The following is a 14,618-nucleotide window of genomic DNA, read 5'->3' as shown; positions in this document are numbered from 1 at the left end:
GTCAAACCACCACTCGGCCAGCCAGTTGCTTAAACCTGGCAGAAGGCGATGCTCAACAGGCAGATGGGGGTGTGGGGGCAGGTACAGATTATTTTCTGATTCTGTTTCCTGTTAAAATGTTTGCAAGTTTAGTTGATTCTATCACTAGCCAGAAGAGCTGTTCCAGTGATGGACAGATAGATGGTATATGTCCTTTTTCTAGCAAAGCAAGTTCTCAGTTCACCAATATACAATATTCTGAAGTTCCTTTAAGTTCATTCTTTCAGCTTTAAAAGTAATTTTCCTGCAGGAGAAAAACTATTTTCCTAAATCATAAAAGAATATTTAATACCTAGAAAATAGAATTGTATCAGTGATGCCTGTTGTTCATGTATAGTACTTTTTCTTTGAGAAAATCCTTTTTCTTTCCTCTTCTAACTGAGAATTCCCGGCACAGGACTCCTTTTCCGAACAGTGCCAACCCTGCCCCTATCCCTACACTCTGACTGCTGTCATTATCTTCTTACAGGCCTACAGAAATTAAGTTTACCTTGAGGGTGTGCAGCACTAAAAAGGCTACTGATCTGGGCTCAGGACCTGTTATTTCCCTCACTTACTTTTCTTTATGGCTGAACCAGTTGGTTGGAGTGTTTACCAAAGAACTCGAAACCTGAAAACATGACTGTTCCCTGATGCCTGCCTGACATGTGGTCAGTATTTACCATCAAAGAACCAGGTCTTGAGAGTGGTGGGAATGAGTGGCTTTATCTTTACGTGTGAGCTGGAAGGTGCCCTGTCGTTTTCTGTTCCAACAGAGTAGGTGCGTCACTCCAGGCAGAAGTGAATCCTTCCCAGCAGTACCTGTTTCTGAGGACTTAACCACCCTTTAAGATATGTAATCCACATGGTCCTGGGGTCACCTAGAGCCATCCTGGATGTGAGAGTGAATGATCACCAAAGATCTCTCTACCAAGTCTGTTGTTAGAGATGGTTTTGGTGAGGGTTGGCCTGTGGAGTGGGAGTCTGGGAGCCCCATTACACAGTTGTACCATGATGCTTTCACCGTCTTATGCAGGTTGCTTCTTCCAACAGAGAAAAAAATTAAGCCCTTTTCAGAGTAGGCTTAGATGGGAGATTGGTGTTTGCTTTAAAACCCAAAAACCCTGGGGCGCCTGATTGGCTCAGTTGGTGGAACGTTGATCTTGGTGCTGTGCGTTCGAGCCCCATGTTGGGTGTCAAGGACTTAAAAAAATAAAGTCTTAAAAAAAATAAAAAATAAAACCCAAAACCCTGGTCTCCTGTTGCCCAAGGAACGTAGAGATCACCTGTGCAGCAGCCCTGCCAGGGAGAGGGAGCCCTGCCCGAGAGCGCTGCATGTTGAGAATCAGACTGCCAGACAGAGAGTCTCTGCTACGGCAGGAGCCTTTCCTGCATCTGTGGTTTGGTAATGACCATCCCCAGCTGAGAAACACAGAACCAGAGGGCCAGAGATGGCAAGTTTATATCCTCTTGAGTTTTCTTCCCTCTGGGGCCATTAGTATTATTTTTAGTGGTTTAACTCCCTTTCCTTCGAACATACCCAAGTGCAAACTAAAAGGACAAAACCACATTACAAAGCCGACTCTTAAAGATCTTTAGGTTAGCTGTTTTCTTGGATTATTGATAGCATCATGTGGCCCATCAAAAGTTATGTCAATATCCAGTTTCCTTTAGCTAGGAGACTCATCTTCTCACTCTTTGCAAACCACAATCTTTGGAATCTCTGTAATGGTCAACTTTCAGATATGAAAAGAACAGAGGCAGATTTTGTAGATTTCTCTTCATATGATAAGATGCAAATGCCCCTCATAATAGTGCTGTGTGGTTTGAAAATACATGAGCCAAAAGCTTAAAGGAAAAAAATAATTGCCTTATGTAAAAACAGTTGTCTTATGAACAAGCAGTAATAGTTTGTTTTGCAGTTAGAGAAATTCTTACTCTCCAGATATATGTGCCTTCCCTCGGGTAAGAGCTATTTGTGGTACGTAAATATGAATAATTCTACGTACTTTGTTTCTATTTCCTGACAGTGATTCAGACTTGACGCCATCATCATTATTTGGTGTTTGCATCTGTGTATATTTCTTTGCTAGGCTGTCTAGAGGAGGAGTGTTGGAATACAATTTTTTGTTTTAGGATTCTTTTAGACACAAAGTGAAAAGGGATCCTACTTCTTTGCTCTGAGCCATCAACTCCAGCTCGTTCATCTTCCTAGGGATTACGAATCACAGATTGTAGTTTGATTTGCACAGAATTTAAAACATCCATTAGCCAACATGTAATCTGTAACAAGCATTAGTTTCACCAGCAAAATTGTGATGACACTGTGGACCTGAGCTTAAGGTACAGGCATCTGGTATTCTGGAACGCATTATTTTAATGTAAATAAAATAATAATAATAATAACCCCAACCTTATTTATTAGATCCTGGAGCTATCAGTGCATTTAAATCATTCATGCAATAAATGTCTTTCCATGGTGTCTTAGAAAGAGGACTGATTGACCAGGTAGTGTTGCCGAAGAGGAAAGTGCATCAGTCAACACGTGAAAAGATGTTTACCTTCACTGGCCATTTGGAACAGGCATATTCAAATGACTATGAAATATCATTTCACACTTACTAGATTAGCAAACATGAAATAGTCTTACAGTCCAGGTGTGATGAAAATGAGACATGGGAACTACTGGTTTAGAGAACTATTTGGCATTGCCTAGTACGATTAAAACCAAGCGTTGGACTCCCAGGTGTGTGTCCTCCCAATGTCTCTTGAACCTGGCACAAGGAGATCTGTCTAGGATGTTTATTGCAGCACCGTTTGTAATAACAAAAATGAGTAACCACCTAAATGTGTCTCGGAAAGGGACCAGATATTTAAAGTGTTGTATAAATTTGATAGAAAGTGAGAGTTAAAGTGAATGAACCAGATCTATAAATAGCTACAGGAATGGATTTCTTTTTTTTTTTTTAAAGATTTTATTTATTTATTTGACAGAGATCACAAGTAGGCAGAGAGGCAGGCAGAGAGAGAGAGAGGAGGAAGCAGGCTCCCTGCTGAGTAGAGAGCCCGATGAGGGACTCTATCCCAGGACCCCGAGATCATGACCTGAGCCGAAGGCAGCGGCTTATCCCACTGAGCCACCCAGGCGCCCCAGGAATGGATTTCTAAAACCCAACGTTAAAGTCAAAAAATAGCCATCAGGGTGTATACAATGTGACACATAACTTCATAAAACTTTGTAAAAACATAGGAGACAATACCATATTTGGTTTATGAATGTATATGGGCAATGAAGAAGTGTAAACCTATAGAGTAGAAGGCTCTACATCCAATTCTGAGATTGGTTACTCCAGGGAGGAAGGGATGGGGGGGAACAGGTGGGCTGCAAGGAGATTTGCTCTGAGTTCATAATATTGTATTTTAAAAATCTGAAGCATATATAATAAAATGAAACTAGTTAGTTGTGATGGCGGGTTCATGAATTTTATTTTGTTTCGCTTCTCTGTGTTACATTTAAAAAAAAAAAAAACAATGTGGTATAGAAGATGTGCTTACTTAGAAGGAAATGCTACAGTTCACGGTATGAGATTAACCATCCACTCTCCTGTTGCTATTCCTTTAACCAGTTAGCCCTGGGAATTGTGGTCTGTGAGTTTAACATGTAGGAGCCTGAAGTAGAGGGAGTTTTGTTCAGGGTGCTTTATTAAACTCTGTGTGGAACCACTGTCACAATGAATGTGTCCCACCTGCGTGCCTTTGCCTCTGTGTCTGAGTCTCCCCGGGAGATTCATGGAAAGGTTTTTCTCGGTGAGGGGTCTCTGAGGTGGTTTCAGCCTCTGCACCACAAGCAGGTAATGAAGTTCCTACCGTCCATATTAGTGAAGACCTCACCGGGTTAGTCATTAGGGCCAGCCCTTCTGCCTCAGGGGCTTCTCACCAGCACCAGGGGGTCAGCCATGATGAGAACGTAGGGCATTAGTAGGAGCTGCTGTGTCATGACTCCAGAACAAGGGAACCTCTACCAGGGTTCTCTGCTACTTTGAGCAAGGGTTAACACTGCCCTCACCCTCAGATTTAGTTCTCTCTGCCCTCAGAGAGTGGCCGTGAGTTTGGGTGATAATCCGGGGAACCTTTGCTGGTGTTCTTCCATCCCTTTAGATGAGTGGGGCACCATAGTTCAGAGAGACCAGAGCTATGGTTGCCCCCCAAGTCTGGCCTCAGGAAAGCTGTTGTCTATAGACAGACACTGCCCCCTGGCGTAAAGCAGATGAAGTTGCAAACTGATCAGACCAGATTTCCATCCAGGGAGTTGTTGGACATACGGGGAGCCCCAGAGAGGTATAGCAAGCTCCTCTGAGTCTTGGGCATCTCAAGAATTGGGATGTGCCTTGGAAAGCAACCAGCTCGACACCTGTCCAGCACCCAGATCCCCAGCAGCATGCCTGCCTTGGCCTCCCACAGCACAGCTGCTTAGCCTGGGCCCTGACAGAGAAGATATTCCCTTAATAAGACAGTACACACACACACACACACATACACACACACACACACGTCATTGGAAGTGTGAAAACAGGCATTGTGTGACAGAAAGAATGGTAGACTGGAATGCTGTGACCCTGTGCTGTGAGATGGCCAAGTGAGTTCATGTAGGTGAGCCCTCACTAGCCCATAGCACAATTGTGCTCTGGGAAATGGCTGGATTGTGAAGGTTTAATTCATTTGTTCTGCAAGTTCAGGATTTCTTAAAGTTGCCCAGTGCCTGGCAGTTGGTTGGTGTTGTGTCCGTGTCACCTTGAGGTCTGCAGAATAGGAGCTTGGCTCATCACCATGGTCACAGGCTGCCTTAGGAAGGGGAGCCAGCAAACCCCAGGACACATGCAGCTCAGGACTCTCCTCTCTGGTTTCCTTAACCAAATGCTCAGACTTCTGACATCTGCACTCAGGAATCTTACGATGCTCATCAAGTCGTATATGGTGATTGTACAAAAAGGAAAATATAGAAAAGAGAAAAGAGGAAAAATAAAACACACCAGAACTTCGCCCATCCAGACATGAAACGTGCTCACATTTCGGTAGATTTCCTTCCAGACTTTTCATTATACAAATGCATACGTTTGCCTTTTGGGCATAAATTTGGATCTTAACCTGATTTTTGTCTCTCAACAGTATTGTGAATGCCTTGCTGTGCTCATAAATGAGCCATCACGTATTTTCTAAAGGCTAGGGCACAGTGTTCCAACATAGGGCTGTACTGGAACTTGCTTATTTCATTCTCTCTTGTTGCAAACGTAGGCTGGTTGGTTCCTCTTTTCCACAGTCCTGAAACCCATGCTCTTAGGCCACTGTCTGGCTCTGGTACGCACTTCTCCTACTTGGCTGTTGACCATGCTTCCCAAGCTCGAATTTCTCCTGACTACTTTGCTCACTTTCTCCCCAGATGTTCTTTGTTCCAACTTTATGGGTGGAATAGAAGTGTAAGCTTCCTAAACGTACCTTCTTTTTCCTTCAAAATTAATTTTGATCCTCACTTATCATTATATTTCTCCTGGTGTCCAAGAGGAAGACACCTGTCCCCTCCTTCCAGGGATACCCTCTCACCTTTGTTCTGGAGTCTCTGTTACCCCATCAGTCATTTCTAATTTTTCCTTTTTAATTTTTTTTAATTTAAATTTTGTTAGTGAGCATACAGTGCAGTATTGGTTTCTGGAGTAAAATTCAGTGATTCATCACTTACATTTAGTATCTGGTGCTTGTCATTACAAGTGTCCTCTCGTCATTGTTAACCTTCTGTCTTTCTGCATTCTCTGGTGTCCCAAAGAATGGCTGGCATGGAGGATTTAGGTGGTATATGAACGTAGTATTAAATATAGCATTAGCTTATAAAATGAGAGGGTTATTCCTTCCCTTCTTACTTAATCTGTCTTGTTTCTAAGAAGAAAGTCTCATTTGGTGCTAGCACCTCCCAAAACATTTGCCAGTATTTCTATTTTAACAAAGGGAATGAACTACAAGTAAGAACTGTAGAAGGGGTCAGTCCTTGGCAGAAGACATTGCCTGGTTGGAATGTAATGACTTTTTTCTGTTTTCATTGTATTTATTACTCATTTTCTTTTAAAACTTCTTTTTAAATATGAAACATTTCCAGTGAAAATACAGGAAATAATGTCACAACCACACATGTACCTACTTCCAAATTTGGTAAGTGCTAATGTTGGGCCATATTTGTTCAAGATGGTGTCAGTCACAGTTCAACCAGAGAGGCAGGAAGCAGAACTCCTGGGATGGGGACCCACGTCTGTGTGCATATGTGTGTGTGTAGCATATGTATTTATAGGTATAGGATTATACATGAAGTCAGTGAATAATTTATTACAGAAATTTGACAATATGCAACTGTGGGAGCTGGCTAAGCAGTCCCTGTAAAGGCTGCTGTCTTTGTGTCCACTGTTGGAGCTTGAAGTCTGCAGGGAAGGCAGTCTGGAAGGGAAACTGTGATCTGGAAGCCACTGGAAATGACCATTGGAAATGTCATTCTCACTGCCTCCAGCCTTGATGAAGCAACTGCCTTCCATCATGGAACTAAACACACACCTGGCCCAGGAGTCAGAGATGCTGTGGGGGCGTTCAGGGGAGCGTGGCTCAGTCGCAGTCCCAGCTGCCCTGCTGCACCAACAGAGTGAGCCAGCAAGGAAGTAGCAATGTATGTGAGGCGCAGAAGCACCTGCCCCAGGCTTCTGAACAAGAAAACAAGATGGCTGCTCCCTTGCTCCTTTGCTTTCGCCCCTACCCCCCGAATCTTGCTTGAAAATCTCTCTTGTGGCCCACCTTAAATAAAAACATACTAGCCAACACTTGGCATTATGACATGGTGTTTATTTTTATAGTTCTATCTAGCTAATCATATCTCTATTGATATAAAATTGTATTTCTCTGAAAATTAAGTTAAAATTTTTGAATCGGATTTGTAAATGACATATCTGATAAAGGGCTAATATCCAAACTGTAGAAAGAACTTATAAAACTCAACACCCCAAAAATGAATAATCCAATTAAAAAATGGGTAGAAAACACAAACAGATATTTTTCCAAAGAAAACATCCAGATAGCCAACAGACACATCAAAAGATGCATCACTCATCATCAGGGAAATGCAAATCAAAACCACAATGAGATACCACCTCACAGAGAATGGCTAAAATCAACAACATAAGAAATAACAGGTGTTGGCCAGAGTATGGAGACAGGGGAGCCCTCTTGCTTTGTTGGTGGGAATGCAGACTGGTGCAGCCACTCTGGAAAACTGTATGAAGCTTCCTCAAAAAGTTAAAAATAGAGCTACCCTATAACCCACCAATTGTACTAATAGGTATTTACCTGAAGAATACAAAAATGCTAATGCAAAGAGATACATGCATCTTGATATTTATAGCAGCATTATCTATATTAGTCAAAACGGCCCAAGTGTCCATTGGTTGATGAATGGATAAAGAAGATGTAATGTAATACACACACACACGCACACACACACACACACACAATGGAATATTAGTCAGCTATAAAAAGGATGAAATCTTGCCATTTGCTATGACATGGACAAAGCTAGAGAGTATTAACTTAAAATAAATCAAAGACAGATACCATGTAATTTAACTCATATGTGAAATTTAAGAAACAAAACCAATGAGCAAAGGGAAGAAAATGAGGCAAACTAAGAAACAGACTTTTAACTCTGGGGAACAACTGATGGTCACCAGAGGAGAGAGGGTGGGGAATGGGTGAGATAGGGATTGGGGATTAAGAAAGGCACTTGTCATGATGAGCACTGGGTGATGTACAGAAGTGTTGAATCACTCTATTGTAGACCTGAAACTAATATTACCCTGTTAACTGGAATTTAAGTAAAAACTTGAAAAAATTTGAATCGATTTATAAGGCTATCACCTAAATAATAGAAAATGAGCACATAAAACCCTCAGAGGGGTATTCAGATGACCGAATTTTGGGAAAAGGTGAGCTAATCCTGTAATACTTCTTCAGAGAACATTAAACATGGGTTCTTTGCTTTCCTGACTCTGGTTGACTTTTTTTTTTCCCCTAAAAATTCCTTCCCCTGAGTTTGGTTTCAGTTAACCCACTACTAGCCTTTTACTACTGCACTCAGGCGTCACATTTGCAACCTTTTCTTTATTCTCCATTTGGAATTCCCATCCACTTTATGTTCTCATTAACCTCATTTCTACCATGGCTAATACCGCATTTGTCAAAAATCAGCCTTATGTTTGTAGCTTTGTATGTGTTGTCCTGACGCCAGTGCATTTGCCTAGAAGGAAATAATTATTTCTTATCTGTCCTTGTTATTGCCCGAGGCTCATAATACAGTGTGTTGCAAAGTGTTGTTACTCACTCAAATTTTTTAAGAATGAAGCTGAAGTAACAGAAGGAATGGTCAGGTGGTGGTATTCCCATTTTGTTTGGGGTAAAGATTGAGAGAGAGAGGAAAAGAGATGCAGGTTAAATCACTGTTTACCCAAATGCTTAATTTGTCCAAAGTCTTAATTAATGGTTGGAACCAGGATTAGATCCTGGGATTAATGGGTTGTCATCCATCATCATTTTTTTTTTCCTCCCACACCATTCTGCAAGGAATTGGTTAACAAAATACATCATAGGTATTATATATATGCAGTGATGTGTTGGGTTTACTTGGAAGGATATAGAAATGTAAATTAGGGTTTCTTTCCTTCAGGAGAGCATCATTAACAAATTAGAATTTCACTATATCTACCCTGTTAAATAATTTTATAGAATAACATTTCCCCAGCAACAGTGTGGCCACTAAATGGATGCCTTGGAAATGAAGAAGGGAGCCATCCGTGTGGTCTGGAGTGGTTTGTTGAAGACTTCAGAAAGACTGAGCTTGAGCTTAACTTGGGAGCTTGGGTTTACAGAGAAGTGGGAAAGTCATTTCAGGTGGCAAACCACAAAACTAGGAACAAATGTGTCCAAGAGAGAACGGCTGTGTCCTTGCTACAGAAGTTGGGACCCAGACCTGCAGCCTTGTGTTCATGAGAACTGCAAGAGGTGTGGAGCCAGGTCTCCCTCAGGCTAGAGGATCAGACCCCACCCAGTAAGGTTGGGGTGCGCCGAGAGACACCATTTGTATGGGGCTGTACAGTTTATGGCTGGCTAAAGAAGCCTCCCATTTGAACCTCAGAACAGGTTGATTAGACATGAATGAATGAGATAAAGAGATGGACTACTAGTGTTCAATTTCACTGAAAGAAAAGTGGAAGTTTGGAGAGGTTTTGATTTGCTCAAAGTTTACTACAGAGTCTATATGCTTTTCACACCATGTGATGAGAAGTCTCATTTGCCGGGACGCCTGGGGGGCTCAGTCTGCTGGCTGTCTGCTTTCGGCTCGGGTCATGATCTCAGGGTTCTGGGTCCCGAGTCCAGCTCCCTGCTCAGCAGGGAATCTTCTTCTCCCTCTGCCTGCTGTTCCCTTGGCTTGTGCTCTCTCTTTCTGACATATAAATAAAAAAAAAAAAATCTTTTAAAAAAAAGTCACATTTGGGGATTTAAGTAGGCTATTACAGAAAGCTGGGATGTAGATTAGGTAGCAACTGAGCCATACAGTGGAGATCTGGAATGCTAGGACATTTATCGCTAAGATAGTTATGCTGGGACATATCCATCAGTATGTTTGGGCAGAGGAGCTTCAAGAGGAGTGTCTTAGGGAGCCCTATTTGGTGGCACTACATGGATGAATTAGAGTTGGGAAGAAATAGGACTTGAGATACCAGTGATTCAGGGCATAGTAACTAAATATTTTAAATTAAAAACAATAAGTGGTATCAGTAGTCACCCAACAAATATTTATTGAATACCCAATTGGTGCTGGGCACTGGGCATTTGGTCCTGTTGTCCATGATATACTTGCTCAGGTCATGCTACTGGCTTAGTCAATTACATAACTGAGTCCACGTGCAGAAAAGACTAACAGTAATGACAACAATAAAGTCATCTTTGATTTTTTTCCTGGTTTGGTTGTTTTTTCCTCTGAGGAGCTCTGGCCTCAAAGTTAGATGACTCTCAGTCTCATCCTGGTTTTGCTATTAGTGTCATACGTGACCTCGAATGATTCACTTAATTGCTCTGTTGTCCATTTTTCCTGCTTAAAACATCAACGTCATATTTACCATGACTTCACAGCACAAGATGTTGTTGATGAGATCATTGATGGGGGATGTTTTTGGTTTCCGGAGTATTATAAAAGCTTATAACGCTGTCAATATAAAATCATTTTTAAAACCTTCACTTTTTTTGCAACTTCAAAAATTTCAGTCCCCTGGTGCATGTTAGTCACTTTTCTAAGTATAATGACATTGAAAGGGGGGGAAAGTGCAGCCATCTGGGCACTCGTTCTTCCCTGGAGGTAGCCTTGGAGAAGATAATGGTCTTTTTGCGATGGGGTGGGCTCCACTCTGAAGGCACTTGGGTGGTGGTTTCTGATTGTGGCTTTCAGGCTCATCTGCTGATGGGTGCCATCATTAGGTAGGAATATGTGGACGAACGTGTGCACTGTTGTCGTAGAGTAACAGAAGAGACCCGATCGAGAGACTCTCCGGACTTGGGGGAGAGAAGCAGGTAGCGCCATCGTGGAGTTCCAAGCTGCATATGCCTGACCCTTCTGATGCCAGAAAGCCATGGCCCTTGGTGTGTGGTGGAGGTCCCTGGTGGAGGTCTCGTGTGCGTGCAGGGGAGGGGCAGGCACTGGCAACATTGTCAGCGGTGGAAGGAGGGCAGAGAAGATGAGAAGGTGAAAGTGCTTATTGGGGCAACAGGTTGCTGGGAGGATCCTGATGAACGACGTATCACTGCTCCCTTCTGTGAATCAGGCTACATATCAGCACCACCTCTTTGTATCTGACCTGCTTTCTTTTTTTAATTTTTAAATTTGAAAATTTAATTCCACTATAGTTCACATAAAGTGTAATGTTAGTTTCAGGAGTGACTCAGCACTTCCATACATCACCTGGTGCTCATCACAAGGGCCCACCTCAATCCCCATCCCCTGTTTCACCCATCCCCCATCCACTGGCCCTCTGGTGACCATCATCAGTGTATTCTCTATAGTTAAGAATCTAACTTGGTTTGTTAGATTCTTGGTTTGTCTCCCCCCTTTTTCCCCCCTTTACTTGTTTGTCTTCTTTCTTAAATTCCACATATGAGCCACATATGGTATTTGTCTTTTTCTGACTTATTTTGCTTAGCATTATACTCTCTAGTTCCTTCCATATTGTTGCAAATGGCCAGATTTCATTCTTTTTTATAGCTGAGTAGTAGTCCTCTGTGTGTGCATGCATGTGCGTGTGTGTGTGTGTGTGTGTGTGTGTGTGTGTTTATACACATATCACATCTTCTTCATTCATTCATCTGCCAGTGGACATTTGGGCTGCTTCCACCATTTGGCCAATGTGGATAATGCTGCTATAAACATCAGGGCGCATGTAGTTTCTGAACTACTTTCTACACACTGTAGCTATTGCTGAGAGTGATGGTTTCCATGAGAAAACACACCTCAGGTTTTAGGACCCTTTGAGCATTTCCCCTCTTACCTAGACTGTGGCTCATCTTAGAACAATCTGGATAAAATATATGATGTGTGAACAGTTCCTGGCACGTAGTTAGCATCAGAGAAGTGTTAGCTGTTGTTCTAGTGTTCTACCCTGCTCATTTATTCATTCAGTCAGTCACTTGAGTGTGTGCTACCATGTATCAGGCCCTGAGGTGTTTTCTTTGGAAACTCAGGGCTGGATCATACAAAGATGCTGTCGTCAGGGATGGAATATTCTGGTAGGAAAAATAAGATGAGCAGACACATCAATATCATGGAGTGAAGAAAGGGATACGTCTCTAACAAAGGTCGAGCATGGAGCTTTGAGGGGGTAGGCAGAAGCTGGAGAGGGCTTCCCGCGGGCTGGAGAGGAAGGCAAGCTGGGAGGAGGTGGTACCTGAGGTGCCTCTGGGAGAATAGGGAAGGTTTAAAGACTCTGCTGAACCTCGTGAAGTGCTTTCCAGGTGAAGCAAATGGTAAGACCAAAAGCAGAAAATAGCACATTTAGAGAGAAAATATAACTTGTTTTCTTTGCCCGATTGAAGGCTGTGTTCTGAACATGGGTTTTGCCTCAGTTCCAGAGTTCCCTTGCCCCATATTTTTTCATTTCTTTACCCATCAATTAAGTCCAGCAGATTGTAATAAGGAGGGGCAGTTACTAAAACGATGCAAGCGCTCTGTACTTAGAGTGGCTGCTAAATGTGTAATCTCTCTGTTCTTATAATTATTCAGGTTTTTATTTTTGCAAACTGATGGCTGCTTCTCCCAAAACTTCCTTAATAGGATGTAGATAGGGGCCAGGAAGCAATAGAAATCCAGAAACATGATTTCCTTTGCATTCCACAATAAATCACCCATGCAGACTGACCCGTGGTGGCTTGGTACATCTCAGGAGGCTCACTGTCACTTGCCTCCAAAATAGATTGGGGCTGCCTTCCGTCTCACAGGCTTTCCCAGAGTGCAAAAATCACACCTTGGGTTTTACATTAGCTTTCCGCTGTGACACCCCATGTCATGACTTCTTTTCTCTTTCCTTGACAGTAATTCCATCATCTGCTTATGATAATTCATTCTGCCTTTGGCGTTTTGGCTTATCCATTTAACAGCTGAATATGCCCCTCCAGAGTGATGTGGAAGAAGCTCGGGGTTCCCTGGTGGGTGGAGCCGAAGCTGTTGGCAAGTCTTCTCTCCTTTGAGCCTCAGTCAACACATCCATCCAGTGGGGCTGTTACTGTAGGTTGTGGAGAAATCACAGCTTTGTATTTCATAAACACTTGTTCTGCTTAAAGGTATTTTAAGAAGCCAGGTTCTAAGTTAATAGGGGTAATTTCTTAAAATAAGAGTGCCTCACTTAGGGAGATAGTTCTCACTGCAACAGACGAATTCTGTGTTTTCCTAATTCATTTGAAGCTTGAAATAAACATCCAACAACAAGAACTAATATAAATGGAAATTCATAGCATAAAAAGACTGCATAGGGCTCAACAGCTTATAAACCCTAGTGTGAATAGCTATAAGGCCCAGAACAATCAAAGACAAATGGCATATGTGCTCTATAAAGATTTCTTGAATGAATTTTCCCCCCCTTGGGAAAATCATTCTTTAGATTAAACAATGATTAAGGAGGGCTAAGGGTTATAAAGTGAGTATCTCTTTCTGGAATTTGGATTTCTTTACATCTTACAAGTTGCATACTGTGTTTTAAAATAGTACCTACTCAAGTACATATTATGATTACCTGCTCTAATAAAGTGTTTTTGTTGGTGCTCACCCTCTGTATTATCTAGATATATATACTCTGTCTATATACTTTTTCTCTGTAGAGATACTCCTTGTACTGTATGTTCTCTCCATATATTCACATTGTATATACTCTATATGATAATGTATATACTCCTTGGATATACTGTATATATTTTTTTACTATGTATATAACTATATTTTCTCTATATATGCTGTTTTCTGAGACATTTGACTGTGCTACAAAAGACATAGTTTAGATTGTGAATCCAAGACCATGATACTGTGGGCTCTGGTGCCTGCTTATCTGAACAGAGGGTGGAGTGTTGCGGGGAAGTAGCTGGAATGTCGTCAGTGTTATAAATCACAGCTAGTAATATCGCCCCCCCCCCCAGCCACCTTTGCTAATGGCATTGAACCATCAGTGTTTTGTTTCCTGAGCATTGGAAGTACCTCAAATGCAGAAGGAGATCCCCCTGGAAAAAACCTTGGGTGCTTTACAAGGGGGATCGCTGATGACTCTGTCAGTGGTGGATCAGGAGGAAGCTTCCTTCTCATGTTTCTCTCCTTTGCTTTGATGTGCCCCATTGTCTGTAGCTCAGAGAAACACAAAAAGCAGGACACAGATCTCTTGAGGCTTATCAGCCTGCTGATGGTGATTCCGACACAGCTGGGTTTGTGTGTTTGCTCCTTCAGCTATACGTGGCCACCGAGGCCATCCTCATCGCCCTGGTGGGGGCCACACCCTCGTACCACTGGGACCTGGCGGAGCTCCTGCCCAATCAGAGCCACAGCAACCGGTCAGCAGGGGACGACCGTGCGCTCGGGGACTGGCTGCTCACGGCCAACGGCAGCGAGGTCCGGAAGCACGTGCACTTCAGCGGCAGCTTCACCTCCATCGCCTCTGAGGTAAGGGAGGAGGGGCCACAGGGGAAACAGAGGCAGGCCCATTCCCGTGGCGAGATGCACCTTTCTCCTGGGCCACGTGGAACCACTTGCCTGTCTGGTTGATTTCATGTCAGCCCCATCTTCAAGTAGCTGCCTGGTAAATTTGAGAGTTAAAGGAGACTATCCTAGGAAAACACATTCCTTTTCCTTCTTGCTACAAACGGGAAAATCATGAGCCTCCCCAAACCGGTTAGGTGAAGTAAGACATGAACTCCAGAAGAGAGAGTGTCCTCTGAAAAAGTGAATTAAAACTTTCGTTTTTTTTTTTTTCTTACCTACCCCTAAGTTAACAAAG

General features: G+C 42.6%; 1 protein-coding gene across 3 annotated transcripts in view; it reads left to right on the top strand.

Annotated features, from left to right (window-relative positions):
- SLC22A15 (solute carrier family 22 member 15) overlaps nucleotides 1-14,618 on the top strand; it is a 79,522-nt gene that overhangs the window by 1,186 nt on the left and 63,718 nt on the right. For all 3 annotated transcript variants that reach the window (XR_006607271.1, XM_004771087.3, XM_004771085.3), the window contains exon 2: nucleotides 14,072-14,284. Coding sequence is in view for 2 of the 3 variants with exons in the window: in XM_004771087.3 (XP_004771144.1) it covers nucleotides 14,072-14,284 (213 nt within the window). In the remaining variant the exon portion in view is untranslated. The remainder of the gene's footprint in view (nucleotides 1-14,071; nucleotides 14,285-14,618) is intronic.

This window comes from Mustela putorius, unplaced genomic scaffold (assembly GCF_011764305.1).
Source record: "Mustela putorius furo isolate JIRA1106 unplaced genomic scaffold, ASM1176430v1.1 tig00000585_pilon_pilon_pilon, whole genome shotgun sequence".
In the NCBI taxonomy this organism is placed as follows: domain Eukaryota; kingdom Metazoa; phylum Chordata; class Mammalia; order Carnivora; family Mustelidae; genus Mustela; species Mustela putorius.
This window is presented reverse-complemented; position numbering and strand designations above follow the sequence as displayed.